The sequence below is a fragment of the Macrotis lagotis genome, chromosome 1 (assembly GCF_037893015.1).
Source record: "Macrotis lagotis isolate mMagLag1 chromosome 1, bilby.v1.9.chrom.fasta, whole genome shotgun sequence".
NCBI classification, from domain to species: domain Eukaryota; kingdom Metazoa; phylum Chordata; class Mammalia; order Peramelemorphia; family Peramelidae; genus Macrotis; species Macrotis lagotis.
This window is the reverse complement of record NC_133658.1, coordinates 59297306-59310402: the sequence shown is the minus strand read 5'-3', so window position 1 is coordinate 59310402 and position 13097 is coordinate 59297306. Positions and strand designations below refer to the sequence as shown.

The 13097-nt window shown below is 38.5% G+C and overlaps 2 protein-coding genes across 3 annotated transcripts in view; one reads left to right on the top strand and one right to left on the bottom strand.

Annotated features, from left to right (window-relative positions):
• Window positions 1–3050, top strand: part of LOC141498799 (hepatocyte nuclear factor 4-beta-like) — a 62760-nt gene extending 59710 nt beyond the window's left edge. For both annotated transcript variants that reach the window (XM_074201902.1, XM_074201903.1), the window contains exons 9-10: window positions 204–353; window positions 1275–3050. In XM_074201902.1, coding sequence (XP_074058003.1) covers window positions 204–353; window positions 1275–1408 — 284 coding nt within the window. In that variant the 3' untranslated portion in view covers window positions 1409–3050. The remainder of the gene's footprint in view (window positions 1–203; window positions 354–1274) is intronic.
• Window positions 3051–10693: 7643 nt separating this feature from the next.
• ZDHHC7 (zDHHC palmitoyltransferase 7) overlaps window positions 10694–13097 on the bottom strand; it is a 48062-nt gene continuing 45658 nt past the window's right edge. The window contains exon 8 of the mRNA XM_074201897.1: window positions 10694–12847. Coding sequence (XP_074057998.1) covers window positions 12671–12847 — 177 coding nt within the window. The 3' untranslated portion in view covers window positions 10694–12670. The remainder of the gene's footprint in view (window positions 12848–13097) is intronic.

Here is a 13097-nt window from a genome sequence, read left to right as displayed (position 1 = left end):
TCTCACAATCAGAAGCCACTGAATTGTCTCAGTATAGTCATGGCTTTAAATATGAAAAAGGAAAAAAAAAACCTCATCCCAACAACTGGATTTTATGTCTTTCTTTCCCTCCATTAAACTCATTGTGCCCAGGCCCATGTATAGACCATGAAATCCACTTTGCTGCAGTCTTGACCAGAACTCTCCTCTATGCTTGCTTACAGGGAACACCACAGAGATGCCCCAGTATCATTCTGGGATGCCCAACTTAAACCTGGAGCCAGTCACAGGCCACATCCTTCCTAACACCCTCAGTTCGGTGATCCAGGCTGCACCTGGCCCTAGCCAGAACTGTTCTTTCACAGAAGGTCATGGTGAGGACACCAAGTGGGGTTTTTGGGCTAAAGTTACAAAAACCAAAAGGGCAGTTGGAATAATTGGGCTTCCAGTATATGGAGGGCAGTCTCCAAGAGAATTGCTGTCCCTATGCTGTGCTTTATAAGGGCTCCTTGCTCCCCAAAACCAACCTTGCCAGTAATTAGGGTTCCTGAAATTCCATTCTAGAGTTTCTTTCGGGACTGACAGAGAGCTTAAAGACGAGGGGCACAGCAGGCAGCTAGGTGATGCAGTGGATAGAGCACTGGCCCTGCAGTCAGGAGGACCTGAGTTCAAATCCGACCTCAAACACTTAATAACTACCTAGCTGTGTGACTTTGGGCAAGCCACTTAACTTCATTGCCTTTCAAACCCCCCCCCAAAAAAAAGATGAGGGGAACCTATATAATATTCATGGGAAGTCATACTTTAGCAAGGATTAGCTAGCAAGTGGCTAGAAGCAAGGCCCTGTAGGACTAAGATGCAGCTATTAGGGGTATCAGGAAATATTTTAATGTCTTAGAGCAAAGGTTCTTTACCTGGGATTCATGAATTTTACAGTATACATTTTCAATATAATTGGTTTTCTTTATGCTGTAATCTTATTTTATGCATTTAAATTAAATGCATTAAATGCATTTAAAAACTTTATTCTGAGAAGGGATCCACAGTTTTACCATCTGACAAAGGGGAAAATTAACCAAAAAAATATTAATTACCCTCGACTATGATTGATTGATTTGGGATGGGGGAAGCCAAGTCTGATAAATAAGCATTTGAGATTGTCAGACTTGTCAACCAATTTAGCTAACAGATAAATGTGAACTCTGGTCAAAATGCTCATTCTGCTGCGTTTCTGAAGTTTACATTTTAACTGGGAAAGAAAAGAATCTGCACTAACATCTTTTTCCTCTCTTCAGTGTCTCCAGACACATCTGCCTCTTCTCCTACAAGCCCTGGGAATGAAGATTACAAATTGGACCCTGCCAGAAGGTCTGAGATGTCCATTCAAATACTGCCCCAGACCATCATTCCTAAGCAAGAAATTTTATAAGCGATGAAAGTGAAGAGACTTAAAGCTCCCTAGGAAGTCAGCCTTACCGTTCCAGATGTGAGCCACCATGACTGCCTCAGCTCTACAGCCAACTCAGATTTCAGGGACTGGGGATTCTAATCGACACATCCAGTTGGCTACTTGGTTAGGACCAGGATTGTTGCTGGTCCCTGGATTGATTTTCCAGGATCTCTCTCACTGTTGAAAATATAAGACGGTTAAACTTTGGAGACACTTGAAAGTACATGCCTCCAACAGCTGTCCAACAGAACTGAAAAATCACTATGGTTTAGCTCCATTTAGCATGACTGAAATCTCTGGCTTCGATTAGCAAAACACAAATCAGCATTGAGCCAACTAATTCATACCCTCTGCTTAGAATTTTTTAGAATTGAAGCCAAAACAAGAACCCCATACATGTATAGGAAATACACAGAATATTTTTTTAAATAGTCCATTTGCAAATTGGGTAGAGGGTATACTGATACATAGCATATATTTTGAAAAACAGACACACAATTCCCCAACTCAACATCACAATAGGGTTTTTACTGGGGAATTTTGGTTTGGTTCGGATAAGACAACAATTTCTCCATTACAAAGTAATATGTCAGCTGTGTGCCATAAGGAGTCTATGAATCACATTTGCTTCATTTGTAAAATGGAGATAATCTGCAGTTCCCTGTTTGTTTGTGTTGAGGATCAAAGGAGATTAGGTTTGTAAAGGGACAAAGTATGATGTGACTTATTTTAACTACCCCCATTTACCCCTCCATTCCCCGATTCAGACCTAATCTCTCAAACCTCTAACTGAACCAGCTTTTTTCAATAGTTGAGTACTTGAATCAAGCTTCAGGTTACAAAGGTCTTTTTGCCTGTCACAGATGAATATTACACATATACATATGTGTGTATGTATATATATATGTGTGTGTGTATATATGATATATATATATATATATATACATATAAATAAAATAAGACTAAGGTTCAAAAAGACAGAAGTTGAATGTCCAAGCAAGTGTTATCCCCATTCATTCATGGGGAAACTATTTACAAAACTATTTCTTGTTCGGGACAGTTCCTCTAAAAATTACTTTTTAGAGCCAAAATCATTATTTTCTTCCCCAAGATGACAAATCTTTGTCTGATGACAGTGGATCTGAACTTTGGAAATAGCAGGTGACAGAAGTAGGGGATCAAACTGGACACAACCATTTGGGTAAAAAATAAAGGATGATATGTTGAAGGAATGAGCCTGGTTTCAGCTCTGCTTACCAAAGACTCAACTCAAAATAGATTGACTCTTGAAGTTCACTCCCAAAGAAAAAGTGTGTACATATTTTAAGCAAAGACAGTATCTTCAACACAAATGTAGCTTCCCACAGTTACTGCCTTGAAGGGGATAACATTATACCTTTGGATGTGTAAATTCTAATCTGTTAAAAATAAAAATCTGTCCCATGACTTCACACTCACATCTTATATATGAGCAATAGAATTAATGCAGGTATTTTCACATTGCCCAGAGTTGTGAAAATGTCTCATTACTGATGTCCTTTTTATAGCTAAGGTTTTTTAAAAAATACTGATTATATTATGTATATTTAGGTTTTAAAACATATATATGTATATATATATACATACATATGTATATATATATACATACATATATATATATATATATATATATATATATAGTGCTATGGGAGCAGAAAAAGTATCTGATCAATGTTTTCACATGTATAAAGCTACACATCTGCAACTTTTTGAACAATTTTCCATTTACAGTGTTAATGCCCCCCAAATCTAGAAAGTCAAGTGATAATTCTGTTTACTGAACTTAATTTATAGTATGAAAGCGGCATTATTGCTGTGTGTGGCCTATTTTCATGGCCTTAAACATCTTGCTTCTTCCAATTGGAAAGGTAGAAATCATGCCAATATTTGGAAATGCCTTGATGCTTCATCAAACCAGAAAATGGTACCAAAACTGAAGATAAAGCTAATGTAATGCCTAGTGTGGCAGACACCATCATGTACCAACTGTGATCCTAAATGTCAGCCAATGAAAAACAAAATTTAACTATTGATTTTTGAACTATGTCAGCCTTAACAGGACCTGCAATGTAATTTAACAAATGGCCAGTGATCAAATGTCACACCAGAAAATGAGCCTGACTATAATCATGCAATGATCAGCCCACAATTTTTTCTTGAACTCAGCAGTCAAGGCATTAACGTTTCAGGCATTAACTCGTGAATCTTTAAAATCCTACAAGGCAGAGAAGTGATCTTAGGTGAAGGACTCTTTCCAGACAGATTTGGCCAATCAGCAAATGGAATTCATGTCAATAACTCATATTCCTTTTTGAGTTTCTCACAAACTTACATTGGTCCATCAGTCATGACTTGATATTTGAGAGAAAGGGGCAGAAATCCTGAATAGCATCCTGCTGAGAAGGGCAGCAAGTGTCCAGACACCCCACAGGTTCCCAGATTCAGAGTGATAATTCTCCCCAATTGCAGTCACACTGACGAGGGAGCAGAGGGCAGCCCAAGAAGAGATCTGACAACAGGATTCTCAGGATGACCTAGGACCTACAAAGGTGTGGGCATCCTAGATGTAAGGGAGTAGGGATGTATTCAGCAGTATGGGCAGAGGCTGTTCCCTTGCATTGGGCAAACTGAGTTGGGGTCCCAATGGCTCTCTGCCAGTTACAACTCTGTTTACCCAAGTCTCATCAAAAGAATGAGATGCAATACAAGATGAAAATTATTGAAATCCAAGAAATGTTTCCTTTCTTATCAGATTCATCCCTCATCAGCATGATGCCTAAACTAATTCTTGTTTGCCCTAAGGGTCTCTCAAAAACAATATTTACTGACTACTAACTCTTTCCCCAGTGCCGGGAAGGAATCCGGCAGCTGCAGAACTCTATGCATACATGCATATTGTAGGTATCATTAATGAATCTGCTTGTTTTTCCAACTTCTGGGGTTTTTCCCAAATAAAATACAAAACCATTATATAACACAAAATCTGTGTTTGACTCATCTATTGGTCAAAGAAAAATTTTGCTCAGGGGATCATGACTTTTTAAAGTGTCATTTGCTATCACCAAAAACAAGTAAATAAACATTTATTATGGGGCTAGTTTGTATTAAGCATTATGCTAAACTCATTACAAATATTATCTCACCTGTTACAGAAGGTACCATCAACAGAGAAAACAGACTACAGAATCTGAATGCAGAACAAAACATACTATGTTCACTTTTTAAAACATATTTTTCCTCATTTTTCCCCTTTAGTTATGATTCTTCTTTCACAAGACTAATATTGAAATGTATATCTGTACAACCTGTATCAGATTGTTCACTGTCATGGGAAGGGAGAGTGGTAGAAAAATAAGTAACTGAAAAATTTGCAAAAGGATGAATGTTGAAAACTATTTTTGCATGTAATTGGAAAAACAAACAAACAAATTTTATCTCATCTGATCTAGAGAGAATCATAGTACAAGTTCTCATTGCCCTGTGCTGGAATGGCTTAGAAGCTCCTTCCGGGGGGCAGCTAGGTGGTGTAGTGGAAAAAGCACTGGCCCTGGAGTCAGGAGTACCTGGGTTCAAATCTGACCTCAGACACTTAATAATTACCTAGCTGTGTGGCCTTGGGCAAGCCACTTAACCCCATTTGCCTTGCAACCCCCCCCCCCAAAAAAAAGAAGCTGCTTCTGGATTCCACTGGCTGATGTTCCTCTTAGCTTAAGATGTTGCTGACCTACAAGACTTTAACGTTATCGCATGTGGTTGATTAAGACAATTGGGTAGAAGGTATTACTAAGCAAACTGGTGATATTGCCAGCTGACAGCAAATCTTTTTATCTCAGCCAATCCCAAGAAAGTAAGACTTAGTATTTGTCATCTATTCTACTATAAATACACAACTAACCTATAACTTCACTCAAAGATGGGATGCCTGTTAGATCAAAAAGGTCCCAGTCTTTAGTCAAGGTTGAAAAAAAAATCAATCCTGTTATAAATGAAGAGTTCCTAATGACAATTCAATCAACAAGCATTCATTAATATGAGCTTGTCATTGAGTATACAAAGGCAAAAAAAAATGTTTTTTTTTCCCTCGAGGAGCTTACAATGTATTTTTTGGAGCGGTGGGGTGAAGACTACATTAAAACTATATTAAGGGGCAGCTAGGTGGACTAGTGCATAAAGCACTGGCCCTGGAGTCAGGAGGACCTGGGTTCAAATCCGAACTCAGACATTTAATAATTACCTAGCTGTGTGGCCTTGGGCAAGCCACTTAATCCCATTTGCTTTGCTATATTAAGACTATATTAAGCCCTTGGTGCCACACTACCTAAAGTCTTTATTCTGCACTTCATCATCCATAAAACTTATTTTTTCAGTATATCAAATAATCATGGTTTTGTCAGTGTGGGAACTTTTTCTCCTAAGGTCAGTACCTTGAAAGTTTTTCATGAGTTGCTGTGCCAAAAATTGTTTATTACCTGGTCATCAATTTTCTGCACTTTAGGCTGGCCCTGGTACAACATTCTGGTGCCTGACTCACTTAAAACTATTTTCAATTTGATAGGATTAGCAATAGCTGCTGCCCCACTGACATATACTTAAGGAACCTAAAGTCACCTCTACACCAGGTTAAGGTATCAGAGAGCTTTGGATGAAGATACATTAAAAAGATGTAAAAAGAAACGAACACAGCATAAAATCTTTTTTGTTTTTTTTTTAGATTTTTTCAAGACAATGGGGTTAAGTGGCTTGCCCAAGGCCACACAGCTAGGTCATCATTAAGTGTCTGAGGCTAGATTTGAACTTAGGTCCTCCTGACTCCAGGGCCAGTGCTCTATCCACTGCGCCACCTAGCCACTCCCACAGCATAAAATCTTAATGAAATTTTTCCAGGCTTCTGTCAAATGAACTGATCCTTCAGCTGAATTCGTTGTTAATTAATAATAATAATAAATAGTAATAATCATGATGATAATTATCATTTATGTTGGGCTATTTTGAAATGGCCTTCCAAATACTCTTTTCCTGACTCTTATCCTTATATAGAAAGGTTAAAGAAACTTGTGGAATCATAGATTTAGAGCCAAAGGGGGCTTGAGTTTGATCCCCTCATTTTACATTGGGAGAACAGGGGACCATAGGAGAAAAATGAATTCACAAAGGCTAACCAGGTAGCCAATATCTAAGCCAGAATTTGAATTTCAACTTTTTTTTTTTGCAAGGCAATGGAGTTAAGTGATTTGACCAAGGTCACAGTTAAGTATTAAGTATCTGAGGCTGGATTTCAATTTAGGTCCTCTTGACTCCAGGGCTGATACTCTATCCACTGCACCAAGATGCCCTGATGCAAATGCAGCACTTTTCCCACTGCAGATTTATTTTTTATAGACTTAATAACTACTTAGGTAGGTTTCTCACACAAAGCTTATTTGCATTAGCTTTTATTTTGCAAGGCAATGAGGTTAAATGACTTGTCCAAGGTCCTCCTAATTTCAGGGCCAGTGCTCTAGCCACTGTACCTAGCTGCCTCCTGCATTAGCCTTTGCTCTGGACAGCCTCCCCACTTCTTCCCATCACTTGGCAAAGAAGTCACTTCTTTTCTTTGAAGAGTTCACAATGGAAGTTGAGGTCCCAAATGAAAGGCAGAATTCTACCTTAAAACGTCAAGGCTTGGGGCGGCTAGGTGGCGTAGTGGATAAAGCACTGGCCCTGGAGTCAGGAGTATCTGAGTTCAAATCCGGTCTCAGACACTTAATAATTACCTAGCTGTGGGGCCTTGGACAAGCCACTTAGCCCTGTTTGCCTTGCAAAAACCTTAAAAAAAATGTCAAGGCTTTATTGGGTTAATCTTTCCAGGTCATCATCACTACCACATCCCCAACTCTGAAATCTGTCAGGAGTCCCAAAGAAGAGGACAGCAGGCAGCGATACATTCACCCCATAACTCTGGTTTCTGGGGAAAACCCTTTATATTTCACACACCCTAGGGTAACTCACATCAGATTTCCTATATTCTGTCCTCTTTTTCTCCCACCCAGTGACCATAAGGTTTCAGGAAAATAAGTAGGCCCAATCTAAAAAGGTTGGGATAGTTCAATTAGTGATAATTGTCTATTCATCAGATGGTTATAATGGGGGACAAGAGTTAAGTCACTGCCCTAGTTAGGGCATACTTTTAAGTCAATAAAACCAACAGTCTCACTTGTCTACAACACACTTTTCTGCTAAATAGGTTTATAAAAAGTAAATGTATGTAAATTGAACATCACACCAACTTCTCACCCTGGAGTTAGATATCTATCAACAAATAGAACCAATGGATATGTTAGTATTTTGAACCATTACAAGATTGGCTTCAAAAAAAGTCTTTCAGTGTGCTGAGGCTTCATTCAATAAAAATGACTGTGTCAGGAAGCCCCCATTAGATCTATTTACACATCAGCCTGAAACTTCTAAAAATAGGCACAAAATGAAACATTATTCAACTAAACCAACTATTCAATTAGTATTTGACCAAAGGAGTCATTATAATGAATAAAATATTTTCTATTATAAAATACTTAAAATTTCTACATAACTAAAACAGTAGCAAACACTTCTTATTTCTAACAAGAAATTTGATTCTTACTGGTAAGGTAATGCTATTCTTCTCATTTTCTGCTGGTACCTCATTACATCACTACTGCTAGCTGTTTTTCTGTACACCAGCCTGATGATTTTTATAAAGAATCCGGGGTGGCTAGCTGGCACAGTGAATAGAGCACCAGCCCTGGAGTCAGGAGTACCTGTGTTCAAATCCGGTCTCAGTCACTTAATTACCTAGCTGTGAGGCCTTGGGCAAGCCACTTAACCCTAAACACTGAAACTAAAAAAAAAAGGATCTGGCTGGCTCCTGCACCCATTTTACATATGAGATAAAGAAGGACCAGACTGGCCAAGAAACCAAGAAACCAACTCACAAGGGCGAAGTCGGATAATGATGGAATTGGAACCCAGTCTCTGAAATAAGTCAGCATCTTTGTTCCAATAAACTGCCTTTCAGGACAGCTAGGTGGCACAGTGGATAAAACACGGGCCCTGAAGTCAGGAGTACCTGGGTTCAAATCCAGCCTCAGACACTTAATAATGACCTAGCTGTATGACCTTGGGCAAGCCACTTAACCCCATTGCCAAAATGCAAAAACCTAAAAAACAAAAAAATACTGCCTCTCAACTACCACTCTTCCTCTAGGGAAACTAAGCCCTGAGCCACTGGAAATCAGTCCCTATCTTTCCAGTATCATTTCATATTTACCCCACCTCCTTATAATCTTCACATTCCTTCATATCATCCTTTTTCTTTTCTCTTTGCCTAGGCTCAAACCACTATCATGCCAGGAATAAGCTTCCTCCCCCTTCCCAGACTGGCGAGGCTTCTCCCTTGCTTAATGGCCCCAAATTATGTGCTACCTCCCCCACCCCAAGAAGCCTTCCTTTGACCACTCCTATTCTTTCTTCTTATCCTCATTAAAATGTTATTTTTTCCTTAAACATCTTATTGCAATCAAATGTAAATTTCTGGCACTGAAACCTCTCAGACATCTTGGGACCTCTATCTTTAAACCTCTCTGGTTCTCATTGATTAATCAACTATAGTTCCCAGCCAAGCCCCACTTGATCTTATTTGGGCCTGATGTGCTTCATAGCAAATGTAAATAATAAATGTTTCTATTTTAATTGGAGATCCAGAGGGTCTCCCCCCCCAAACCGATTTTTCCTGAGGGAAGGGAACTAGGTAAAAAGAGGTCATTCTTTGCCTTTTTTTCCCTCACCTAGCTTAAATCACTGAATGGGCATTGCCTTAAAATGAAACCTGTTTAAAACTTTACCTTAAAAAAAGCCAAGGCCTCCCACTGCAGCCAGTCATCTTTCAGTTGTCCTGATTCTTACCTGGTCCCTGGACCCACATGGCTCTAGAGAAGAAAATGAGGCTGGTGACTTTGCACAGGTCTCCCTCATTTTGTTATGGCATCACAACCCTGAGGTTTATGGTGCTCCCTGAAAATGAAGGACAACCACCACCACCTTAAGGATACATTACCCTGTAGCACTCTCAGCATTAACCTCTCTCCTTTGCATACTCTATGTACATGCCTTTTCTTTCCTAGCAGGCAGACTCTATCTTTGCATCCACAGTGCCCAATAGAAGGCTGTGCACACAGAAAGTGTCTAATAAATGTTTTCCCCATAAGCATTTAAAAGGATCCATGCTGATAGCTCTAAGTTCCACACTTTAAGGCATGTTCATACTCTGCAGGAGGACCTGCTCCTAAAGAATCCTGAGCATAAATTTCATTCTGCTCCAACAAGGGGAAAAAGTAAATGTGCCCAGATGTATACAGTCACCAACTGTCATGATACACACACATCATTTCCACTACACTTTTTTCAAATATACCCTAGGGATATTTTCCTGCAGGTAGTTATGCCATGTCTGCCTCCATTCTACAATTATGTGGTATGGATGTGACTGCTGTCAAGAGATTATGAGGGACAAACCAGTAAGCTGCTAATAGTAATGGAAAATACCTCATTGGTAATGAGGTGGGGGGAAAAAACCCCAAAGCCATTTTTTTAAGCTAATTTAAGTCACTTTTTCAGAGCACCTAAAGGAAACTGTTTTTACCATTTTGAAAAGAAAATCATCTAAAATACAATGCACACATCCTTACAAAACAGAATAATAAATCTTTTCTTGGTTACTTAGAGGCATTATGATGTCATGCTCTAATTCAGGTCTGTGGTGTGCAGGGCTATCTGTCCCCAAGTTAAATGACCTCAAAGCTTTGTGCTGAAGGAAGAGAAAGCAGAGAGAAAAATAATTCTCCCTCTGATTGACTATGACTTTAGTGAGCCATATCTTGATGCCTTGTTAAACAAAAATGTTTGGGCTGAATGTAGTTTCACCTTCAGATGAGCACAAACTCATTTTAAAGAGTTGAATTTATTAGAAATAAATACTCTGGCAAATTCTGCTTGGATATTAGATTTATTCCACAGGGCCTGAAAAATGTGTTACTGTGTATCACAGACTTACTTAAAAAAGAAATTCAACGAACCAAGGAAAGAGACCAATCCAATAAGACCCGAAATCATTTAATTACCAACTTTGAGAAATGTCAGTGAATGGCTTTATTTTATATAAAAATTACAATGAAAGGGGTTGAAAAAGCCAAGTAGACCTGATTCTCTCTCTCTCTCTCTCTCTCTCTCTCTCTCTCTCTCTCTCTCTCTCTCTCTCTCTCTCTCTCTCTCTCTCACACACACACACACACACACACACACACACGCTAAGTCTCACGGGATTCAAACTCTTAATAATCTTCAACCAATAGAATATACCATTTCAAAAGCCTCATGATGAAGCCTAATATATGTTCCCAACAGATGTGCAAAAAAAAAGATTCTTTTGGAACTTGCCTCCTTTGTCAATCATGCCCATAAATCTAAGTTTTTGCATCTGGCTACTCTTGATCAATTTCCTATAACTTATACACAATTTTGTGGTGATCTTACACCAATTAATTGCTTTGTTCATTTGACTTTTGTGTGCTGGGTTGATCTCTTGATAAATTCCACCTATACTAGTAATAAGGTTAAAATATGTTTTCTTTGAAGATCTTCACAAATAAACAGAAAGGCATTATGTCCAGAAGGAAAATACCAAAATGTTTAGTGTGGTAGATCAATTTAAATAAGGAAGACCTCTTAGCACGTTAAATTGCTTCTGAAAAAAAATATACACAAGCCAGGTGAGTTTAAGGCAAATATCCCCCTCCCCACCCCATTCCATCCCATACCACTCCTCTTAAAGGAACTATTCACTGTTCAGGCATAATTCTCAGCTACCCACCAGGTTCCTGGTTCTCATCAACTGTTGTGTGACAAAAGAACAGTATTAATGATAGTCTCACATCTAATTCTAGGCATTCTGGTATTTTGGTTTTGTTTCGGTTTATTTCTAGAAAAGTTATACATGCGTACTTTGCTCTCTTATGCACCAGAGCTGATGCCCTACGAATTATTTCTTTAAAGTTGCAGTGAAACACCCACTGGTTGGCTTTCACTACGGGATTGTATGATCTCCTCCTTGCTCAGACTAACAATGCAGCATTGAGATGCACAGAGATTAAGATTTTCTAACATGAGACTTGTCTATTTTGTATCAAGAATGACATTCACCCAGAGGATGCTTATATGGCTGGGAAAAAAGAAAACTTTCAGCTCCTATATGCTCTCAAAATTTTTAAAAAATTAAACCCACACAAGAGCTTAGAAAGGGAAGGAGGAGGGGAGATAACTGATTGTTCTTTGGATCTGTAGACTGTCCAATTAGCAATACATTCATAGTTAGTCCCAAAGGAGGATATCATAGCAGCTTTTTTTCCTCTTCCCTGAACATAGGTTTTAAAAATAGCTTGCCATTAAAAATAAAAATTTTAATTTTTTTGAAAAAAAAAGAAAAAACTACATATATTAAACTTGCTGCTAGGATCAAGAAAACACTTTGTTTTGGGGTTGGGCAAGTGAGGGGAAAAGGAAGTGAGCAATGATAAATGGGGGGAAAAATTAATGAGTGTACCTGATATTTACCTATGCTGCTCAGTGCACACAGATCTTTTGCAACTTAACTGCAAGAGACGGTAAAAATTAAAGACTGAAATGGATCTCTAAGAAAGGGTCCCTGTAGCATTTAAGATACGGGAAAAGTAATAACGGAATGGAATCACATGGTAAACAGAAACTCTCTGATGCTACTGACTTGAGAATTCTTGTCCACTGGGAATTTTTTTTTCCATGATTGACAAATGCAGCTCAGTACACAGGATTTTTAATAAAATAGCATATGTAATACCCCAAACAACATTTGATCAAATGAAAAAGATTTAACAAAAATCATAATCTCACAGTAGAATAATGACATTTGGCTTCTTTAGTGTGGCCACATGCCTTTCAATAGTGGTACAGCTGAAAAGTCATTACAGCATCCAGTTTACATTCTGGAAAATTTGTGATCTCCGTGACTATAAATGTATAAAATTTTGCTTGCTACAAGCAACTGGTTGTGTTGGTTCAGTCCCCATTGGTCACAGATTACAAGTCGATAGGCTTTCACACACCAAATAAATATCCTACAGCACATTTGCAAGTTCCAGTTTGGGAAAGTGGGCCTCACACCGAAAACTCTGGACCACCTTTCTTTGATTTCAGTAGGAATCGCCTGATTCGAAATCCTGCGAAAGGATTCATCCATAGAATTGAAGGTTGGCCCCCAAAAACAGACTTCATCCCTTCCCATCGGAGCCTCCGTTCCCAAGTTGGCTTTTCGCTTTTCAGCCTTTCAATCTCCTGTGGACAAATAAAGGCAATAATACTGCTTACCAACAGACAGAGTCAAGTTAAAAGAGCTCTCCTTTTATAACTACTAAAACAAATCAAGTCAAATTATAAATTTCTGTGTTTGATTCACTATCAGATGCTTGAAAAAAGGAGATAAATATACAAATAAAAAATGTACTTTGTGTGTGATTACATGAAACAGTGATTGTACATGCATAGTACATATACAGCATAAATATAAAGTTAATAGCAGACATAT